Genomic DNA, 21,381 nt, shown 5'->3' with positions numbered 1-21,381 from the left:
TGGTATTTTAATTTTAATACATGACAATGTTAAGGAAATTCAAACAATGCAATCAGATCATAAAACAAACTGTGTTTTAAAACAAAAAGTTGAAGTAGGAAATAGTTTGGTACTAAGATACAATACTTTCTGAGAAAAAGCCAAGTAGAAACCTTACAACAACAAATAGAATGTTATCATTTGGCTGGAATTAGTGAAAACACATACTGCTGTTAGTGCACACTTACACTAAATGCTCTGAATGCTCTTTTTTTACTTCTGGTGTCTATTATCTCTGCTTGAAATTCTTCTGGAATCCCAAGCACCTGTTTTTCCCTGATACTGTCTAATGACCATTAGGAAGGGAGAATAATTCAGTTGTGAACAGACAATCAGAGTAGGCACTACCAAATTGAATCTCAATTACCTAACTACCTGATGTTGTCTTATAGGCAACCAAGCTACACATGCATATAAACAAATCATACAGTGGGCAAAGCGTACCTAGGTTCACGTGCATACAACAAACATGGACATGTATACCAACTTTCATTCTCATCAGGTATCAGGAAAACACTTCTGCAATCCTGCATTAACAAAATCAAATGGGTTAGACTACGCAGAGTAGCTATTTTTATGTTATGCTTGTTATTTAAAGATTTTATTTATTTATTTGTCAGAGAGCAAGAGAGAGAAAGAGAGAGCACATGCAGGGCCAGCGGTAGGCAGAGGGAGAAGTGGGCTCCCCGCTGAGCAGGGAGCCCTACATGGGATTGGATCCCAGGACCCTAGGATCCTGATCTGAGCCAAAGGCAGACGCTTAACTGACTGAGCCATCCAGACATCCCTAGACTTGTTATTTAGGGTAACATTTGATAATTATATACAAACTATATATATTTGACACATGCTTATTGAATATGTTGTGTATGGTTAGCAATGTGCATATCCCTGTGGAGAAGACAACTGTTCCTATTATTTGGGAAAGGAAGTGGAGTGTTTTAACCATTTTCCTGACACGGAGCCTAGACACTAAGCAGCCCTCACTGGGCTCGTCAGGGGAGGAGTGCGGTCTATTGGTAGTCTTTGTGGGGATGCTGCCTTGAGCTGTAGACATCCGGGTAATCTGTTTATTCTCCCCACAATGCCTGATAGAGATTGCTATGAGGTTGGAATATTTGATTGTTATGTGCTCAGAGTCCTAGTTTGGTGGGCTGTGCACTCCCACCCTCACTATTCTAGATGCTTCCCTCAGCTTGGCCTTCCAGATTCTCATGTGGCTTACTCTTCTTCTCATTACCCCCTTGTGTTCCAGTGGAACAGATGAGCAGGAACTTCTAAAACATTGTCTTCCTTCCCTTTCTCCAAGAAAGGGAGACTCACTCATCTCCTAGGCCTCTTGGAGTCATCCTGCTTGGGAAAACTTCCTTGAATGTGGAGTGATGGCCTTGGATGTTGGCCGTTTTTAAATCTTAGTGTTAGTTTCCAGAATGAGCCATGATTGTTTTTAGTAAGCAGTGCCCTTTCAGTTTAGCCACAAGAGAGCTAGAAAGAGCACATTCCGTTAATACTTTATACATCACTGGGCCACAAGGATATGCTCTGTGAAATTTCAAAATCCTGATTATGTCACATTCAACATGTACCTAAAGTGAGTCACTCAGTCTCAGTTCTCTTGCTTCTTTCTTTGTCTCTCTTCCTTAGAAAAACACAGATTCCCAATCAGAAAACAAACCTCCCCTTTGAAAATGTTTGCATTGTCATTGTGAATATATCAGTAATCACAGAAGCATGAAAATTATAGTTTTTTATTGCTGTTCTCTAAACAGTACACTTTGAAAATCCATTTGAATGATGTAGGTGGGCAACGGTTTTTTTTCTGCCTCCCCCCGAACCCCATGGAGCAAAATGTCTTCACTACAGAACAGTTCTAACTGTATCACTATGAACTTAGACACAGGCAAGTCTCCTCATTGTCGTATAGTATTGTCCGCTGAAGTCCTCTTTGGGAATTAAGGAATTTCCCATAGAAAAATTACCCCTTCCTGGAAAAGGACCAAGGGGAGGGCACTCTCATAAAGTATCTGTCATCTTTGGGAGCCATTGTTTTCTCTATGGAAGAAAGGACATAAAAGGAATGGGGAACGCAAGAGCAAACCTTGTAGAGACGGATTGGAATGGGAGGTATCTCTGTGGAGTCATGAAAAGTGTAGATGTGTACCTGTATATTCGAGCATATGTATGCATGAATGCATTTCTGTATATATAAGTATATATAAATTCCTGTTTGTCATTCACCAGTAGGATTTAGAAACAAGAGACCCAAATAGCAATGAACACAGCTGACACCCAGGTCTTTGTCTTGAATAGCACTCCACACTAAAAGGAAGGAGACATCTCTGGAGAAATGTTTGATTCCAGAACTGGAGTAGGATCAAGATGAGCCTGAAATATATTATGCTAGGAAGACAGGAAGTGCTCCAATAAATGATAGGGCGTGTTATAAGGACAGAGGAACCAACTTAAAGAGGACCTCACTGGCCAAATTTGAACTCAGCAATTTGAACACCGAAATGATTAAGGACAATTATGAATTATAGACCATGAAAAAGTAGAAATCCATGTGCCCATACTAATAGGAGATACATAAATAGAAATGTGAGGTCACATTGGGGCATCTGGGTGATTCAGTAAAGCATCTGACTCTTGATGTCAGCTCATGTCATGATCTCGGGTCCTGAGATCAAGCACCACATGGGCTCCATGCTCAGAATGGAGCCTGCTTGTCCCTCTCCCTCTGAGGCTCTCCCTGCTCATTCTCTCTCTCTCTAAAGTAAATAAATAAATAGAATATTATAAAAAAAAGGAAATACAGATTCTTGCTTCTAATAAAATGTTGAGTGCCAAGTGGTTAATACGGAGGAAGTGCTTAAATTAAAAAACAATTTATAACCACCATGCCAAAAAATTGATTTATCAAAAACTGTTGCTAAGTGCTAATTCTAAGGGGTTTTGATAAATAACATGATATTCTGAAAGACGTAGTCTCTCCCCACAAATTGCTTATTGGTTGTGAGCAATAGAGCAGGGTTTGGGGGTTGGGAGGGATATAGGGAAATCAGTTAACTCTACGTGGAGAAATCTGGCAGCACCTTCTCTTCAGAACTAATATAACAAACCAGGGAGGGAGAGAGGGCTTATGCCTCTGGCCATGATGCCCTGAGGAGACATATATCATGCATGTTTCATTTCAGTCTAGAATGCATGACTGAAATCCAACATGAAGAAACAAAAACAAACCCCAAATAAGTAATATTCTATTAATTTAAAAAAGGGACTATAGTCTTCAAAAGTATAGAGGACCTAAAAGATAAAGATGGGCTTTGGAACTGTTCTAGCATAAAACCAACTAAAGAGATCATGACAAGGAAATGCAAATTTGACCCTAGACTGGATCTTGTACCAGAGAGGGAAATGCTACATTAATTACATTATGGGGTCAGTTGACAAAATTGGAAAGCAGGTGAAAATTAAGTAAAAGTATTGTATTAGAATAAAATGCACTGAAGTTCATATTATCCACATACACATTAATGTTTAGGAAATATGCATTTGGGGGTAGAGAGCCGTGGTATGCATAACTTAATCTGAATAGGTAGATTCAGACTCTCTGTCTCTGTCTCTGTATCTCTGTCTTTCTGTATATGATGAATGTGATAAATACGATATATACGTATATCTGGAGAGAGAGAGAGAAAAAGAATATGTGTATACCTGGGAAAAGGGAACATGGGTATTTTATGTACTATTTCCATTCTTAAAATTTTCTGTAGGTTTAAAATTATTTTCAACTATGCTTTTAAGAAATTGTTAGCAGTCAGGATACCTGGGTGGCTTAGTGGGTTAAGTGTCTGCCTTTGGCTTGGGTCATGATCCCGGCATCCTGGGATGGAGTCTCACTGCTTCTCCCTCTGCCTGCTGTTGCCCCTGCTTGTGCTAGTGCGCTCTCTCTCTCTCTCTCTCTGACAAATAAATAAATAAATAGCAATCATTTGTTAAGTTGAAATAATGCAAATGTCAGTAATAGGGATACTCAAGATCTGGGAACTGGTGGAAAAATAAGTGAAGATGATAAATAAAATATATCTAAAATATATAATATATATATTTTCCCCCAAATGAATGTGTGAACAGTGATGACTTAAGGAGTCTGGATACCATGGAATACGTTCTGAAAAATGACTGATTTAGGGATACAGGTGCAGCCCTGATCTAAGGAGTTGAGCCAGGTTTTCACAGACTGTTTTACTCTGGACATTCAAACTCACAAAATTCCAGTAGAGGCCTAAAACGTGCATCTGTTCAAAGCTATGTGGTATTTAAAGCTGGGGAAAATGTACGGTACATTGAAGATAAAATTGTTATACTGGCAATGATGAAACCATTTAATTTAGATTGCATTAACAAACATGGGTATTGGATTTTCAGTTTACAAACCATATATTTATATTCAGGTCCATAAATAAAAAATTATGCCTAAATTCAAAATTTACAAATCTGGAATTTGAAAGAGTTTAACTCATGTCATACCCAAACCTGATCTGACTTTATGCCATGCTATACACAGTCTTTAGTAATTCTGTTTGATGTCAATATCATGTATTTTGCTGCAAATAGATGATCTGATAATATGGTGCTACCCTAGACCCCACTTGGGGTGTTAAATAGAACACTGCACATGCACCATATTACCGTTCTAAAACCTGAAAATTTCTAGATCTCAAAAAATATCTGGACACAAGTGTTTCAGGTAGCCAATTGTGGACCTGTGCTATATAATTTCTTTAATGAACAAGGTACTTATTCTTGATTAAGTAAAGTAGCAATTATGAGAGAAAATGGAATACTAGAAAGTGAAATTGAAAATTGATGCCAAAATTAATTTAAATGACTCAGGATTGGTCAAGATTTTAAAATGCTGACATAAATAAAGATGTGGTGAGTTATCCATAGCTGTGCTGCTTATTTGAATTATAAGTAGAAACAGGACATGTAAGTATTCTAACTGTATTCCTTCTGTGGTTATTAGTCATACACAAGTGAAGGCATGCTGGTATAGTGGAAAATTTTCCATAATAAAAATTTGAATTAAGAGTCCATCTCTTTTTCCGTCATTCTCTTAGTCAGTTAGACTCCTTGACTACTTTCCTCCACTGTAAAAATGAAGTAATTTAGATTAATAGAAGTCCCCTCCTAAATTTCAAAATGAAATGATTCTAAAATTCATTGATTTATATTTGCATTTTATTTTCTTATCCCATTTGGTTCTAATCTCCATAAGCTGTAAAAGATGTATTTTGCTCGTTTTGAAAAAGAGAGCCCTCTTAGACTAATCAATTTCTTTTGTACACAGTGCAAGTTCCAGGACCAGTAGAAAACCTGCAAGCTGTATCTACCTCACCTACCTCAATTCTTATTACCTGGGAACCCCCTGCCTATGCAAACGGTCCAGTCCAAGGTTACAGATTGTTCTGCACTGAGGTGTCCACGGGAAAGGAACAGGTAGGCAAAGGAATGGGCCCAATGCTGCCACCTGTTGGATTTTCCTAGGACTAGAGCCATTAGGAGGAGATCTGCAAACCCTTAGTACAGTCCAGCCCAGCTCGTTAACTGGATAGCTGATCAGTTTTAGAGTACTTGTTATTAGAAACTTTAAGCAATTTAATTGAATTCTGATTGTAAGAGAGGCAACTGTGCAATGAGATAAAGTCACTATAAAGGATGTAATTTTTCTTTTTTATCTGAGTAGGGAGTGGCCTGGGCCAGCATAGCCACAGTTGTATTAACTCATCTGGTCCTAGAAAGCATTTGCATCATGAGTCCTTATCTTAAGGACAATTGATCTTTTGTTCGATGACCTCAGTCAACTTGCTTATCTCATCCTTGTGTATTTGAGTTATTTCTGTCCTTTCCTCACCTTCAGGTTGTAGTCCCCTATCCTTTTCATTGTTTTCAGGAAATCTCACTCCAGAAGGCTACTTGCCTCCTTTTGACATTTTGTTTGTAATCTGTGGTTTGCACAGATCCCTAAAAACAGGAAAATTAGATTTTCAGATAAATAAGTATTTAGGGGGACACACATGAAACTCAACAATTCTGTTTTGTGACACATGTAAGTCTACTGAGAGATGTTTACTTCCCAATTTGCAGCCTCATGTGGAAAAAGATATATAGACACGTGCACAGTTAAATGGAAAAACCAAGAGCCTGTGTTGAGATAACAGAGTTCTTTTTATGTGTTACGAAGCTTGCCAAGCATACCATGGTCTTCATGCTTCCCCATAAACTGCATGATAGAGATTTTGCCTTAAAAAAAAAAAAAGTTTTGCAACAGTCCTATTCAGAAAAAGTTCAAGCCCTAAGTTTTATAGCACAATAGGAATAACTAAGATTTCCTTTTATGTAATTATCCATCCCATCTCTTATTTGTTTGCTGTCTTCATGCAGCTTAGCTCTTGTTTCCATCTTTCTATCCTCTCCATTTTCAACGCATTTTTGGCTTTTCCATAATGAATTTCACCAACCCACTTAAGTAAATTCAGAAACGATGTTGCCCGAGACAAATAGAAGTGTGAGCATCATTGTGGAGAGTGAAATAACATGTCTTCTAAGAACACACTGGCTCTGATTTCTCAATGACCTTCACCTCCAGTACCTCATTTCTGCAGCTGTGAAGTACCGAGACCGTTCCAAACCACCTCACAGCCTTGTGAGACACAAAGATTGTGGCAAAGGATCTGCCAGTTTCAAGAACTGTGGTTATATTTCAGCAAGGGAAGGAAAAAACCTACTGTTTCGTAGTGAATTATTCCACTTAGGATAGAGGAGCAACTCTCTGTTCCCACGGATCACAGGCAGCCTTCTGCCTGTCAGAGTTTTGGTGTGGGTGGAATACGGCGCACCATTCAATGTTTTGGATGGCGTTAAACATATTGGAACTTAATGACTGTAAAAATAGCACGGTGCTGTTTTAACTAGAAGTCTGCAGAACAGTTTGGGATTTAGTGGGGGAGCGTGTGTCACAAGTTAGGTTTTACAACAACTCATTATAAGGCTTGAGTGTAGTTTTGTGAGTAAGAGTCTAATATTCAATTCACTGATTGTGCAGAATGGCTGCCATTTCTGCTTTAATGTGCCTCCTGAATAACAGTTTGGCATTTTGTGTCTCCAGAATATAGAGGTTGATGGACTATCTTATAAGCTGGAAGGCCTGAAAAAATTCACGGAATATACCCTTCGATTCCTAGCTTATAATCGCTATGGGCCAGGAGTATCTACTGATGATATAACAGTGGTTACACTTTCTGATGGTAAGTTATAGACAGTGAAGCTTGATTCACATATTTGATAATGATGATGTAATATTGCATGTATGTAATAGATTGCATCTTCAAGGCTTCTTAATTAAAACTTGTTGGCATATATTAGCATTGATTAAAAATTTAACTCATTCGCTCAAACTATCTCTTACAGTTAAATTTAAACTTTCCAAGGTATATTACAAGCTCTGTGTCAGAATGTCCTAATAGGTAATCTTCAAAAGTGTGACTACTGCCTAAGAGTTCAAATTATTGGTGGGGGGAGGGGTATCTTATTGTCTATAAACACAAACACATTTGTGCATGTGTTTGGACTAATTTACATTGGTTTGTTTCTTTTTATTTCTCATTCTAAGGGAGGAGGTTGTGGATGATTAAAAGTGTAAACGACGGACGGTCCTCCTACATATACCACTTAATTCGAAAATACGGGTGTTAAGGATTTAGGCCAAATAATCCAGTACTAAAGGTATTAAAACTAAATAGGGCAATGCATAATTTTAGTTGTAAACTTGCCTGATAAGTGAAATATTAGACATATTTTCTGAACTATCATAAAAGAGAGGAAAAACTCTTAATGAAAAAAAGGGTTTGGCAAAGCAGTAGCAGAGGAAACTAGAGATCTAAGAAAAGGATAAAGAAATGTTGGGAAATTTAATGACAAGTGAAAATAAATGGCAGCAGAATATATAATGTTGGACCAGTGGAAATCCAGGCAGGTGTAGAAATGCAGAGATGGCCGCCATGAATATTAAAAAAGGCAACAAGCTGTCTCTTTTCCGCAAAGGTTTCCATGTTGTTGTATATAATTCTATAAATTATTTATCTTCTGAATTTCAAAGGATAAAAGACTTTAACTTGTGATTCCTTAACCAATCCATCATTGTTTAATCTGGAAAAGTACCTGAGTGCGTATTCCACACAGTATCAGTGGATTGAGGAAGGTCATGCATGTTATTAAGGACAGCTCAGCACAGACACAGGAGTGATGCTCATTTGCAATTTCAACTTAAAAAAATATTTTATATGTGACACCACTTCAGTATCATTTTTAATGCCCATCCATCTGATTCTGTTACTGAGGACAGAATAGAATATTTATTGGCAGAATAAATTACTTCACAACTTATAATTATAAAAATAAAAGGAAAACAAATGAAAATGAATACTTTACATAATTTATGTAGATTTCATTCACACTCTGAACTGTAATACTGTGGCCTTATTCTCTACTTTGGTTTTAAATGTCATTAAGTGAGAGAGATAGATTATTACTCATTAGTCCAAGAATTATTATCTCCAAGTGTTGCAACAGTTAGGACTTAGAAAATGTCTGTCACTAAATAAAAGGATTTCATGACTCTAACCCAACAAGAGTCACTGTGCAAAGGACGCCAACTTTCTCGATGCATTTGATAGGAGAAAGCAGAAACTGAATGGCCCCCTTGGAGTCTGCTCCTGGACCTGGTCTGCAACCCTCTTCACAATCAATCATCTCTTTTGATTTCCAACAAAATCTCCTGGACTCTTAGCTTTCTCTCTCTTGTTATCCAGTCCCCTTCTTTCTGCTCAATCTGATATCTTCATTCTATTAAAGCTGGCCATGCGGGGGTCATGCATCATACAGAGGTGTATTTTATCACATTTCATAGTCTGCTACTTCCCAGTCCTCAGTCCTGAAGCTGTCTTCTCCTTGACTTTCTGGATGTTATAAAGGGGAGATGTTGTAGAAATTAAATGGGCTAATCCATGTGAGCACCTTAAATGTAAGCATGGCATATATTTAAGTGTTCAATAAATGTTATCTATGACAATATATATGTCATTTTTTCTCCTTATATTACATGTTCCTTAGAATGAGGGATGCTGTTATAGTCATCCCTGCATTCATCATCTCAGTAATTATTTACTGAATTAATCAGACAGTTCAGGAAACAATACAATTGTTAGTATGTATAGACTTATCTTTAGGACTTCCCATTTATGTGGCTAATTTAATAGATGTGTGTGTGAATGCGTCTGGTTATAGAGAACACTGTGTTTCTTATCAGTTCAGAGGCACCCTTACCATAAAAATTTATATTGAGACCATAAAAAATTGAATAAAAACAAACAAAATGAAAACAATGTTTTTATTCTTCTGAATTAGTTATCCCAATGGTATTCCACGCTAAAATGCTCGTGAAGATGTTTATCCTGATAAGCTGTTGTCTCTAACTTAGCTTACTTTCCCTGTTTTTCTGGGAAGAAAAACTGTTTTTCATTCAGATCCCTCCACTTATTGTATCCTTTGTTTATCCACTTTTTTAAACCAATTGGGATTTTAGAATGTCAGATCTAGAGAGCCTAAAGTTAGGGTGGAATGTAACTAATTTTGCCAGTTTGTTCTCAAACACCATCTCTTGAACTAGTTGACAACTGCAGGTCATTAAAATATTTTATGAATCAATTAATATTTATGAATTTCTGTGCCAGCTTGCTCTGTGCCCAAAACTAGAAGGACCCAATTTATAGGAGCACTTAACTATAAGAATGTAATTTTTGCTCTTGTCACTGGTATTTATTGAGTACTTATTAGTGCAAGGCCCTGCTCTAATCACTTAACATTATTAACCTTTAATCCTCATGGTACTATATATTTTTTTCCTACTTTACAGATAACAAAACTAATATTAGAAAGAGGTCAAGGCTTATAAGCTGCAGAGCTAGGTCACAAGTAAGAAAAGGAGCAAGATTTAATGTGAAAAAATCTTGAGTTTCTCTTATTCCGTAATGAATTTCTCATGCTAATTGCTTAAAGTACAAAGCTCGTCATTATATATCAGTTATTTCAATCCATAAATTGTGTGTAAAGGACAGCACACATTTGGTAAGGGGAGGAATTCGAGTGCCCTTCTATATGGAGATTCATTTACAAATGGGAATTTTATCTACTCTACAGAATGCATCATCATCATCTGTATCAAACCTGCATGTTTTACCATATTGAGGGGAGTTTCTGGACCAAATGCCTCTGATTGGCTTTAACAAGCCAATTGTAAATGATAATTGCTTGACATTTTGAAGAGAAAATAATGAACTATGGCTTTCCTCTTTCACTCATGAGATAATGAAACATCTTGGGAAATCAAATAAAGAAAAGTTCAGATAAATGTGGATTCCATTTACTTCCACCAAGCATCTAATCTTACCTACTGTATGTCAATAATAGGGGAGCCTATAGTGAGAGGGAGGGAGTAGAGATCGATAACTAAAAATGCTCTTGGAGGAACTCGCTCCTTTCTTTCCTAATTACGTAAGGCAAGAACAGCTAGTGTGCTCCAAGTTTGTGAAGTTATATGATGTAACACGGCATTTTTTTTAGTTGGTGCTTATTTTAATTTTCAATGCTTTACAGAATAATTTGAATATAGGTTATATCAAATTCTTTCTCGTTGTGAGGATGTTATTCTGTTCAGTTTTTCTGACCATACACATTGTTACTATTTCCAGCCTCCTCTGATATTTCCTCTTTCAGGGAAATAGAACATGGAGATGGTCTTATTAAAGCCTCCTCATTATTCCCTTTCCTGAAAACCGAACAGGGATGTTCACAGTCTGTGAAGATAGTTTAGGGAAGTCCGTTTCATTAATAGCATTTGGGAAGCGTCAAGAAGATGGGAAGTTTGTCAAATGCAAAAGAGCCCTTCTAACTAATCTTTAGGGAAAAAAATCTTAGTGTTTTAATCATAGTAACATGAAAATGGAATCTAAGATATAAAAGAAAGAAAATTTTAGAAATGAGTTTTGAAGGAAACTGATCTGTTAAAACACACACACACACACACACACTTTAAGAACTTGACAAAAAAGGACATCCAAATGCCACCAAACATGTGAAAAGATGTTCCACCAGACCAGATGACTGGTCTTCATGGAAAAGCAAATAAAAATACTACATACCTACCAAATGACTAAAGTGGAGAAGATTCAGAAAAAAACAAAGGTTGGTAAGGATATGGAAATTCTGGAAGTTTTCTATATTTAACATATATATAACCCCGTAGGGGTTTCCACTGCTCCCGGGTTTTCCAGTGCTAGGTATATAACAAGGAAATGAGGATAACTGCAGTTATTCATCAAAAGACATGTACAAAAGTTTTCATAGCAGATTTATTCTTCATAGCCCCAAACTGAACGTAATCCAATGCCATTCATCAATAGAATGAGTGAATATAAAATATAATGGTAATGTTTTAGAATAGGACCAATACAAAACCAAACAAAATAACTGAAACTACTGCAAGATGCAGCAGAAAGAATGAATCCCAAGAAATCACAATGAGCAAGAGAAACCAGCCTGAACAAAATAACTGATTTCATTTTTAGTAAGCTCCAAAGCAAGCTAAGCTAATCAATGGTGTTAGAAGTCAGACTCGTGGTTACTCTAAGAAGGATATTGATTGGGAAGGGACCCAAGTGAACTTTCCAGGATACTGAAAATATTCTATATCTTGATCCAGGTGTTGTTTAAATGTGAACACTCCTACAGACATATAACTTTATCCAATCACGCATACCTGATTTGTGCATTATACCATATATATGTCTTACATTAATTAAAATAAAACTGCGGAAAGAAAGCTTGTTATGGCCAAAACCCTGAGTATGAAAAACATTTTTATTATGTCTTATAATCTCTCTGTTAATTAATTAATTCAACACATATCTGCTGCATGTGACCCACACACTTGATACTCTTACTGATACTGAGGATTCAGCATCTAAAGGGACAAGAATCCAGGACTGTGTGAGGATTATATTCTGTATTTGGAAAGAAATGTAATATGAACTAAAATAAGTTGAATGATAAAGTCTATTTCTTAAATTATAAAATAATTTCTGAAAGAATTCTTGTTGACCTGATTCATGAAAACAAGCCTCTAGTGAGTATTTTTTTGTTGCTGTTGTTTGGTTTGGTTTGGTTTGGTTTGGTTTGGTTTGGTTTGGTTTGAGTTTTGTTTTTTGTTTTTGTTTTGTTTTGTTTTTTGGTCACAAGCTACATTGCTCACAACTTTCACCCGTTACTAAGATAATAAGATAAGAAGTTCAAAATCAAAACAGAGTAAGTGATTATAATTCCTATGGTATCCAGAAAGGCCTAGGAGCTAATATTTCAGTAAGCGTTTATTTGTTCATGTAACCATTGAGTCAGTAGCTATTAATTGAATGTCAGTCTGGGGGCCATACAAATTAATCAGACACATTTCATGCCCTCATGGTGATTACTTTTCAGAAGGTAAACTCAGAGTAGGACATAAATGAATTCAGGGTAAAATAAAAGGTTAAATATAAGTACCCTCAAGAAATGTAGAAATTGTCCAAGTTCAAGTTAAAGAAGGGGCGACATGACAGAAAACGGCCCTTAAATTCTTAATAATGCTGAGAGCCTTTCTTCTCTGTTAAATTAATCAAATTGTCATGAACAAAATAGGGACTACTCATTTTACAGGTTAATACATGTTAGGCATTTATTGAATGCTACTTTGTTTCTTTTGTGGGGCAGAAAGCTTTATTTTGTTTCTGATTCTTCTCAGACATCTAGGAAGTGTCTGACACATACACCCATTTAGTGAATGGAGTCTTTGAATGACTGACATGATAGAGTATTCACTTTTTGATACAGTAAATATCCACTAGAAGTGTTGTTAAAAAAAAAAATTGTACATGTTCTTCCTTCTTCCATGAAGGAATGGGGCAATCAAAATGCAAGTAAAAGAAAAAAAAAAAAAAAACTTAGAAAAATCCACAAAGAAAAATAAGCAGTTTTTTTGGTTGTTGTTGTTAATGCATTTGAGTCGCTGAGAGCTATTTGATAACCTGCTTGCATCTATGACACATAAGTTTAATTACACACAGATAAAAAGACAGATGTATTTCTTCTTTTCACATTTTAAGAGATAATAAAGATTGCAGTAAGAGGATTAAGCAACATGAATGACCATTAGCGTGACATATTTTATAATAAAACCATGCAGATCCTGAAATACACAATATCTTAAGCCTTTAAAACCACTCTAGGAAATCTCCTGTGTATTTTTATTGGTTTCTCTGGGAAGGTTATAACAAGAAAGCTGTAACTAAATGGCAGTATTTGGTATCACCACAGGTGCTGTCTTGCCTAACAGTTTTTTTGGGGGGAGGAGAACTCCCTATATGGATGCCTGGTCCTACCAACTGAGAAAAAATAAACAGAGGCAGTTATTTTTCACCTCTCCAGGAAAATTTAGAAGTTCCACCTGGATCAGCCTACCTAATTACCATCATGAACTGTGAAAGTCACACTTTCTCTTTTCACAGAAGGTTGTGGTTTCTCTTTTCTGACTTTGGCAGTAACCGTCTCGCCTTGTTTTGTTCCTTTTAGTGCCAAGTGCCCCGCCTCAGAACGTCTCCCTGGAAGTAGTTAATTCAAGGGTAAGTCATGGAAAGGTTCACTGTTTCATTCCCTACACGTGTAATTTTTACTTGCCCCATTGATTCACCTCCTTGGGTGCATGGTGGTTGCCATGTGAAGGAATGTTCCAGAACAACACAGTGAGTGAGCAGCACAGATTCCACGTCTTCTTCAACCACACTTGAGTTAATTAAAGGAAGGATTGTTTTACTAATAGCACAGTTTTATAAATGTGACAATGATTAAAGGCTATTCTACCAGGAAGCAAAGATGTCTATTTACTTATATTTACCAGCTTAGGACACAATGTGCTAATGCCACAATTGATTGAAGGAACGAACAAAACCTTCACCTTGAAAGAGGTGGAATAGAGAGACTTTGTTTCCTGACAGATTAATTAGAATGGGATGTTTCATACCATCCCTGTTTTCCACTTATAAATATAGACATCAAAAGACCTTCTTGAGGTCCAATAAGGTTATATTTATGAAGCAGTGATCCAGTGATTAATATTTTCCTGGCCTGGAAAGTTGATAAAACTTCCAAAAAGACTTGAATTAGTCTAGGTGTGGCTGAGGATAAGGAGCCTAATGCCAGAAGTCAGTTCTCTAGAAACATCTTATTTCGAGTGTGCCTTGGGGTTGAAAATAAGCTAAAGCCGTATAGTGCAGTGAAGCAAACAAGGATTGGTTTGGGCTGACTCTCATCACTTTCTTGTGTGTTCTCATGGAAGTGACTTCACTCTCCCCGGGCCTCAGTGATGGGGGGTGAGGGGGTCGTCAGCCTAATTGGTCTCCAAGCTCTGGGAGACAGCTGGGAGATCTTAGAAGTCTTAGAAAAAGACATACCCTGGTTTCTATTCTGGCTTTCTCTTTTAATAACTGTATGTGATCTTAGAAAATTTTCTGACCTCAGCAAGCCTCAGTTTCTATATTCATGGAGTATGAATGTTAATGCTTTCCTTATCGATTTACCATGAAGAATAGTAATAGGGCATATACAAAGGATTTAACTTTGTGTCAGTAGCTGTTCACTCAATGTATGATTCCTTGCCACATTTTGCAAAAATCTCTGATGAAGTCCTATTTTGTGGCTGTGATCAGATTTGCCTCTGTCAAATGAATTTGTCTTTTGGAACAAGTGAAATGTCTCTAAAATCATTAGCCTCTTATATTTTTAGTCCCTATATTGGATAAGAACTAGTAAAATGAATTTAAAATTAGAAGGGGTAAAATAAGTGAACTTAGGAAGAAAAAAATGAGCTAAAGGGAAATAAGCAGAATTACTGAATGACCTTGGTTGCTGACTGTATTTAAATATGGATTTTTACCTCCCTGAAAAGGCTGAAAAGGGAATTCCTGTTTTGCAAAATTGAATTTTCAACTGATTTCTAAATATGTATACAAATATCCCAGCCTGTACTCTTCCATAATACGCAATACTGGCTACAACCAAATATAAGCACTCCTGTTTCTATCCTCCTGTGGTTATATCTGGAACACTGCACTCCTAGAAAATTTAACTTGTTCATTAGCTTTTAAGAATGAATACAGCAGGCCCAGGCCCTAGAAAACCACTATTTGCCTCTCGTTCTTTCTGTTATCTTTTTTCCTAGCATTTAAGGAATTAGAAAATATGAGTTTGGATTCTCCTTGGTTTGTTACCAAGGAGAAAGAAATACGATGGTCAAAACACTGTTACTGTTGTTGTTTTAATTTCCAGTATTGGTGAAGTGAAAGACAAAAACAATATTGTATTTTGATGTTGATGTTCTTCTTATGTTTGAAACAAAAGTTCTCAAATATATTAATATTTACCCCATTACCATTTTAAGAAACAAAATATATTTTAAAAGTATTATTTTCCTTGAATAAGTAGTAATACTATCTTATTAAAAGAATTACAACTTTTCTGTTATTCATTTTACCTGAGATTTTTATTTATATAGAACAGAGCCATATTTTAAAATTTTATTCTATATAATGTTTACAATTAATGAACATAATTGTTCATGTTATTGACAGTCAATGAGAAAATCTGGATATGTTAATACTTTTGCACATAGCTAGGATTTCTGTACATAGAATTCATAAGTCACTATAAGGTATAAAATGACCATTTATAGGCCCTTGTTAAGGTTCTGGCTATCAATAAGCCAACAGGACTGAGATATCATGTCCCAACTATGGGAACAGTAAGATTCTTACAAATATATATAAAAGAAACAAAAATTCTGTTAATATATTGTTCTTAAAACCCCCATACATCCGATAACCTTTATAAAGCTATAATCATAGAACAGACTTGATTCCCTTTCTGCAGGCTTGCTTGAACACAGATTTTGTTCTGAAGGAATGGCTTTACCTATAGATACTAATTTTAGGTAATAATGAGTCATGATTATATGGTTATTTGTCATACTAAAATTGCTTTACAATAAATAACATCTTCATAAAAAAGAGAAAATAATGATTTACAGAATGGACTTTACAATGTAACTGTTTTATTGGGAAAACTTCATAGGAATAATTTTCTTAAGATTTTTACTTTAAAATTCAATTATTATTTGAAGAAATACATATTACCACTTAATTAGTTGGGTAGAATATAAAGCATAAATAGTAGACTAGGAAGAGCTTTTGTTGGTACTTGACTATTTTCCAATACAAAAGTTCTGAGAGAAGAACAATTAGAGAATGCTGCATTTCAAGATGCTAGCTCTTTGAGATCTTGGAAAGTCAAGATTGGTTTCGTTGATTCATTCATTTGCTGTGTACTTACAGTGTATCTGTTATATACTGTATACTTATACACATATATCCATATATACAAACGTACACATTGCACATACACCTACTAAGTGACCCAGTCTTTGCCTTCATGGAACTCATAATAGGAAAACTTTCCTTTAATAAGAAAACGTATGAGAGAAAATTCACTTTTAATGTAACCAAATTTAATTGATTGTATCTCCTCAAAGTGACACTTTTTTCTCATTGATAAAATGAGAGTTGGAGAGATAATCTCTAAAATCTCTATGACTCCAGGCATCTATGACTGTATTTTCACTTGTCAGACCTTTTCTCAATCACTTTATCTTTACAGAATTTGAGAAAATGGTATACATATTTTGATTAAAGTATACTGGATTCAGTTCACATGTTCAGATAGTTATTGATTGATTACCAAGAATGAAATTAAAAAAAAATAAATAAAATTCAGTATATCACCGGGCACAGATCCTTGTGCAGAATTAATTTTTTTTAATGTAGGACAGTGGATTTCTCTTGTTCTTTCACTGCATCTTTCTTGTGTTGAAATTCTTATCCTTGAACAGCAGTTAAATCTATGTGGATGTGATTTTGTTGCATTCCTAAAAGCTAATCCCCAGCTAGTCACTCACAGTTTGATAAGTGTGTGTGATGCCTTAATTGCTACAGTAGAAAAATTGATGTGTCCTGCTGCATCTTAGTGCCTCACTCCCTTATGTGTGAGCACATTTTGGCATGCTTAAACAACTTGAAAATTAGTTTAGTGATCCTACAAGTCCCTTTACCTAGAAACTACCCAAAGGGAGAATTAAAACAGCAATTTCCAACTCTAGAAAACATACTGATCATTTTGGTCCCAGATATTTTAACATCTTTTTTTTTTTCTTTCTTTTTTCCTTTTCTCTCTTTCTTTAAAACCAAAACAAAACAAGGTAACAAACAAAAACAATGCAGAGATAATCTAAGGACTGTATCATTGGGTAACCTCAGAGGGGCATATGCTTCTGAAGATGTGGAGTGACAGAATGGGTTTGACTCATGTCTCTGTCCCCTGTCATTGAGCTGGTTCTCATATCAACAGAACGTTAGAGTCAGGTGGACAGCTGAGTGAGTCATTTGCATTTGACTCCCAACTGGGATACACACTTGTTAGGGGCTGTAAACAATAGTGCAAAAGTGAGGAGAAGGGAGAGAGTGGAGAATTGTAAAACCAAGGGAGTGTGAGTTACAATATTAATTTGCAGATCCCCTGTTCTCCCCTCCCCCAACTGAGGGCTTCTTCTCTTGGTTGTCCAGAGGGCACTGGAGTTGACACCACTTCCTGCTGCATCGCATCTTCCTGAAAACACACTGCTCACACAGGTGTTCTAGACCCCCTTTTTCAGTCTGACCATGCTTCCTGTGACTGTTGATCTCCCCCTTGTATGCTGAACATAGGCAGAGGCCCCAGCTAGCTCATGAAAACAGGTTTTTCTGTTTTAACTGACTTATTTGGAGCCAGAGCTCTGAGTCCTCCCGACAAAAAATACAGTTGGTCTCTGAAATGCATTTAATGTAGAGAAAGAGGACATGCAGGAGTCCTTAGATGTTGGGTACCATACAAAGATAAATTAGAAACTGGCATTTATGATAATATTTACATTTACACTTCAGACTTCGCACTGGTGTTTTTACTCAATCACAACACGCAGAGCATTTCTACTTGAAACACGCAGACCATTTCTACTTGTCTGGACCAGTTATTCATCAGTTCAATTTAAGTGGCTATAGATCTCTTGTATTTATTTTAGTTATTGATCTCTTCATTGATGCTTTACCTGAGTGTTCTTTGAGTATAGACAAGGTCCAGTGGGCTATGACTAAAACAGTCTTGGGAAGGGTGTGAGGGTAGGAGCATAATTATAAGGAAGAAAATGTTTCCCAATAGTTCTTCCAGCCTAGTCTTTCTGTGTTTGCCTAGAATTTGTGGAATAGATTGACTGTAAATGTTTATGTTATGTTAAAATTGGACAACATACATTTCATGAGGACTCCCTCAAGAACAAAACTATTTGGTCTGTAATTAGGAAAAAACCCCATCTTCAGATATCTGCTGCCCTGCATACATTTTTTAAAAAATCAATACTTTTATGGTAGTCAAACATATATAACATAAAAATTTACCATTCTAACCTTTTTTGAGTGTATGGTTAGTGGCATAAGTACATTCACATTGTTGTGCAATTATCACAAGCATCACTCTCAGAACACTTTTTATCTCCTCAAACTGAAACTCTTTCCCCATTAAATAATAATAATACTCCGTCTCTCTCCTTTCTCCAAGCTCTGGCAACCAACATTTTACTTTCTGCTTCCTGACTTGTTTTATAAAAAGTGAGGAGACTAATTCATGAGAAAAAATGTGATTGTCTTTTTATCTTAATAGAGAAATGAGAACAATATTTTTTTAAGGATTTTATTTATTTTTTTGACAGACAGAGATCACAAGTAGGCAGAGAGGCAGGTAGAGAGAGAGGAGGGAAGCAGGCTCCCTGCTGAGCAGATAGCCCGATGTGGGGCTCGATCCCAGGACCCTGAGATCATGACCTGAGCTGAAGGCAGAGGCTTAAACCCACTGAGCCACCCAGGCGCCCCGAGAAATGAGAACAATCTTAAAGTTTTATATCTTCACAGGGAAATGAAGGATCTAATATATGATAATGTTCAAGAATATAGGCAGATGCTGTAATTGGCTGGAAGAAACCTCACTTCCCATTATCAATACTGCTTTCAGAATAATTCTGTTCCAAGGTCCCATATTTATGAATTCTTTTAAAAAAATCTACTGACACTATTCATAATGACTGTAGATACTTTAGTGGTCTAATTCTGCAAGTTGAGTTTATTTCACTTAAGCACACTATTTTGGAGTTCAGTAACCTACATTCTATGATACGATATACTTTGCATTTGTAATATGGGTGAAATTAGACATTAAATTAACAAGTCTGTTTTGTTCTTGTAATAAAATAACTTATTCTGTTTGAAAAAAAAATCTACTGACAAAACAAACTGCTATAGTTAATAACAAACCAGAAATATATGGATGGGCTTGTTCTGGACTAACTCTGAAAACATAATTTTGGCCATAAACATCAGTTTTATATCCCATTACAGTTTAGACCAGAGCTCCAAGCCAGTAAGTAAATTGATCCTTTGATTTTTTTTTTCAAAGTTCCAATAACTCAACAGTTTCCATCTTCTCACCACACCCCAGTGGAAACACAGTGAATGGATTAACTGTGAGGGAGACAGTATTAGGAGAGTGTAAAAATATATAGATATAGATATAGATAACCAATTTTTATATAACAAATGCATCACACCAATTTAAATGCATTCCGTGAATAAGCTCAATAAGAGAATACACTGTAAATTCAAGGCATATCTCCATATCACACTATCACTCATTCTCTTAGATCTGTTCTTAGAGAATACTGACTCATGGTACTTTCCCAAGCAGTGATGTTGCATGATTTTAAATGCTATGAGAAACATAATCCCCTATTAGAGATACTAAGGGCTGCAAAAGTATTTTTTAACTCTGTTTTGGTCAAATGATTTCTTTCTATAGATGACTTTTATACTAAATACTATCCTTAAAACTTTTTCTGTGTTACTTATTGTGGTAACATCATAAACATTCCAAACAAGAACAATGTAGTCCATAAGCTGAGCTAACTCATCTCCACAAGAAAGTAGATTCTTACATGAATTAATTTCAAATAAAAATACAAATTAAGTGGACAAAAGAAGAAAAAAATAAATTCCTGAAAAACTAGAAATGAGTCTAGGAAAAGTCTTTACAAAGCACCTTTGAGCAAAACTATGTAATAGGGAGTTGAGAATGACCTATGATCTCTCTTACAGGATTTCAATAAATTAGAGGCATGATTAAATCCCAGTGTCTGTATGAACTTTCTATACTATACACAGGATTAGAAAAACATTTCCTAGAATGTTTCAAATACTTAGAAGTATCATTTTTTTGTTCTGTGATTTGGGGTCATTGTATTTTGTTCTTTCCAAATTCATTCTCATCACTGCCATCTGGGATACCTGCACAGATGATTTGGAAAAAGAGACTAAAATAGGTTGTGGGATACCACCTTCTTCTAATATCGCTTTGTAATTTGTACCTCATCACACATTTCTAATGGCTCCATTTCTGGTTGGCTCTGATGGCAAAGCTCACTTTCGCCTCTCCATAAAGTTTAATGAGATTTCCCTCAAGTCATACATTTTTGAAAAGTGGGAGGTTTAATAATGGGCTTAAATTAAATGAACCTAGGTCTAGTGATAAGGTCTCTGCTTTTAATTTAGTTCAAGGATGTTGCCCTTATATTAGGAAGGGTTGATTAGTTAGAGGACATGAATAGGTTCAGTCTTACCAGTAGGTAAAATCAGTCACTAACTATGTGATTTGAATTTAGAGATGTTGAAACATTGAACTACATGCAAAAAAATGTATTTACTTGTCTAGCTTAAAACATTGCTTACTTTAGAAAACAACTGTTAATATACAAATCCTTCATCTGAATTATTTAAGATATTAGCATGAGTCATTTTAATTAACATTGCTGATACATATTTGAGGAATAACTAATTATAATATAATAAAGGCAGTAACTAAACTTTTTCAGCAGGTATTCTGTAGCTGACAAAATGCTACACAATTAAACACTCTTTTATTTACTTTTTATAATAACCCTGTAAGTATTAGTTGTTGAACCGATGACCGGAATACTAACTTTGAGCTGAGCTTATTGCTGGAAAAGCC

The 21,381-nt window shown here is 35.9% G+C and overlaps 1 protein-coding gene across 3 annotated transcripts in view; it reads left to right on the top strand.

Annotated features, from left to right (window-relative positions):
* DCC (DCC netrin 1 receptor) overlaps positions 1-21,381 on the top strand; it is a 1,178,115-nt gene that overhangs the window by 867,542 nt on the left and 289,192 nt on the right. For all 3 annotated transcript variants that reach the window (XM_047697659.1, XM_047697658.1, XM_047697660.1), the window contains 3 exons: positions 5,393-5,541; positions 7,211-7,349; positions 13,762-13,811. In XM_047697659.1, the coding sequence (XP_047553615.1) occupies positions 5,393-5,541; positions 7,211-7,349; positions 13,762-13,811 (338 nt within the window). The remainder of the gene's footprint in view (positions 1-5,392; positions 5,542-7,210; positions 7,350-13,761; positions 13,812-21,381) is intronic.

The sequence above is a fragment of the Lutra lutra genome, chromosome 12, assembly GCF_902655055.1.
Source record: "Lutra lutra chromosome 12, mLutLut1.2, whole genome shotgun sequence".
Taxonomy (NCBI): domain Eukaryota; kingdom Metazoa; phylum Chordata; class Mammalia; order Carnivora; family Mustelidae; genus Lutra; species Lutra lutra.
The sequence above is the reverse complement of the archived record's forward strand: the minus strand, read 5'-3'. Positions and strand labels throughout refer to the sequence as shown.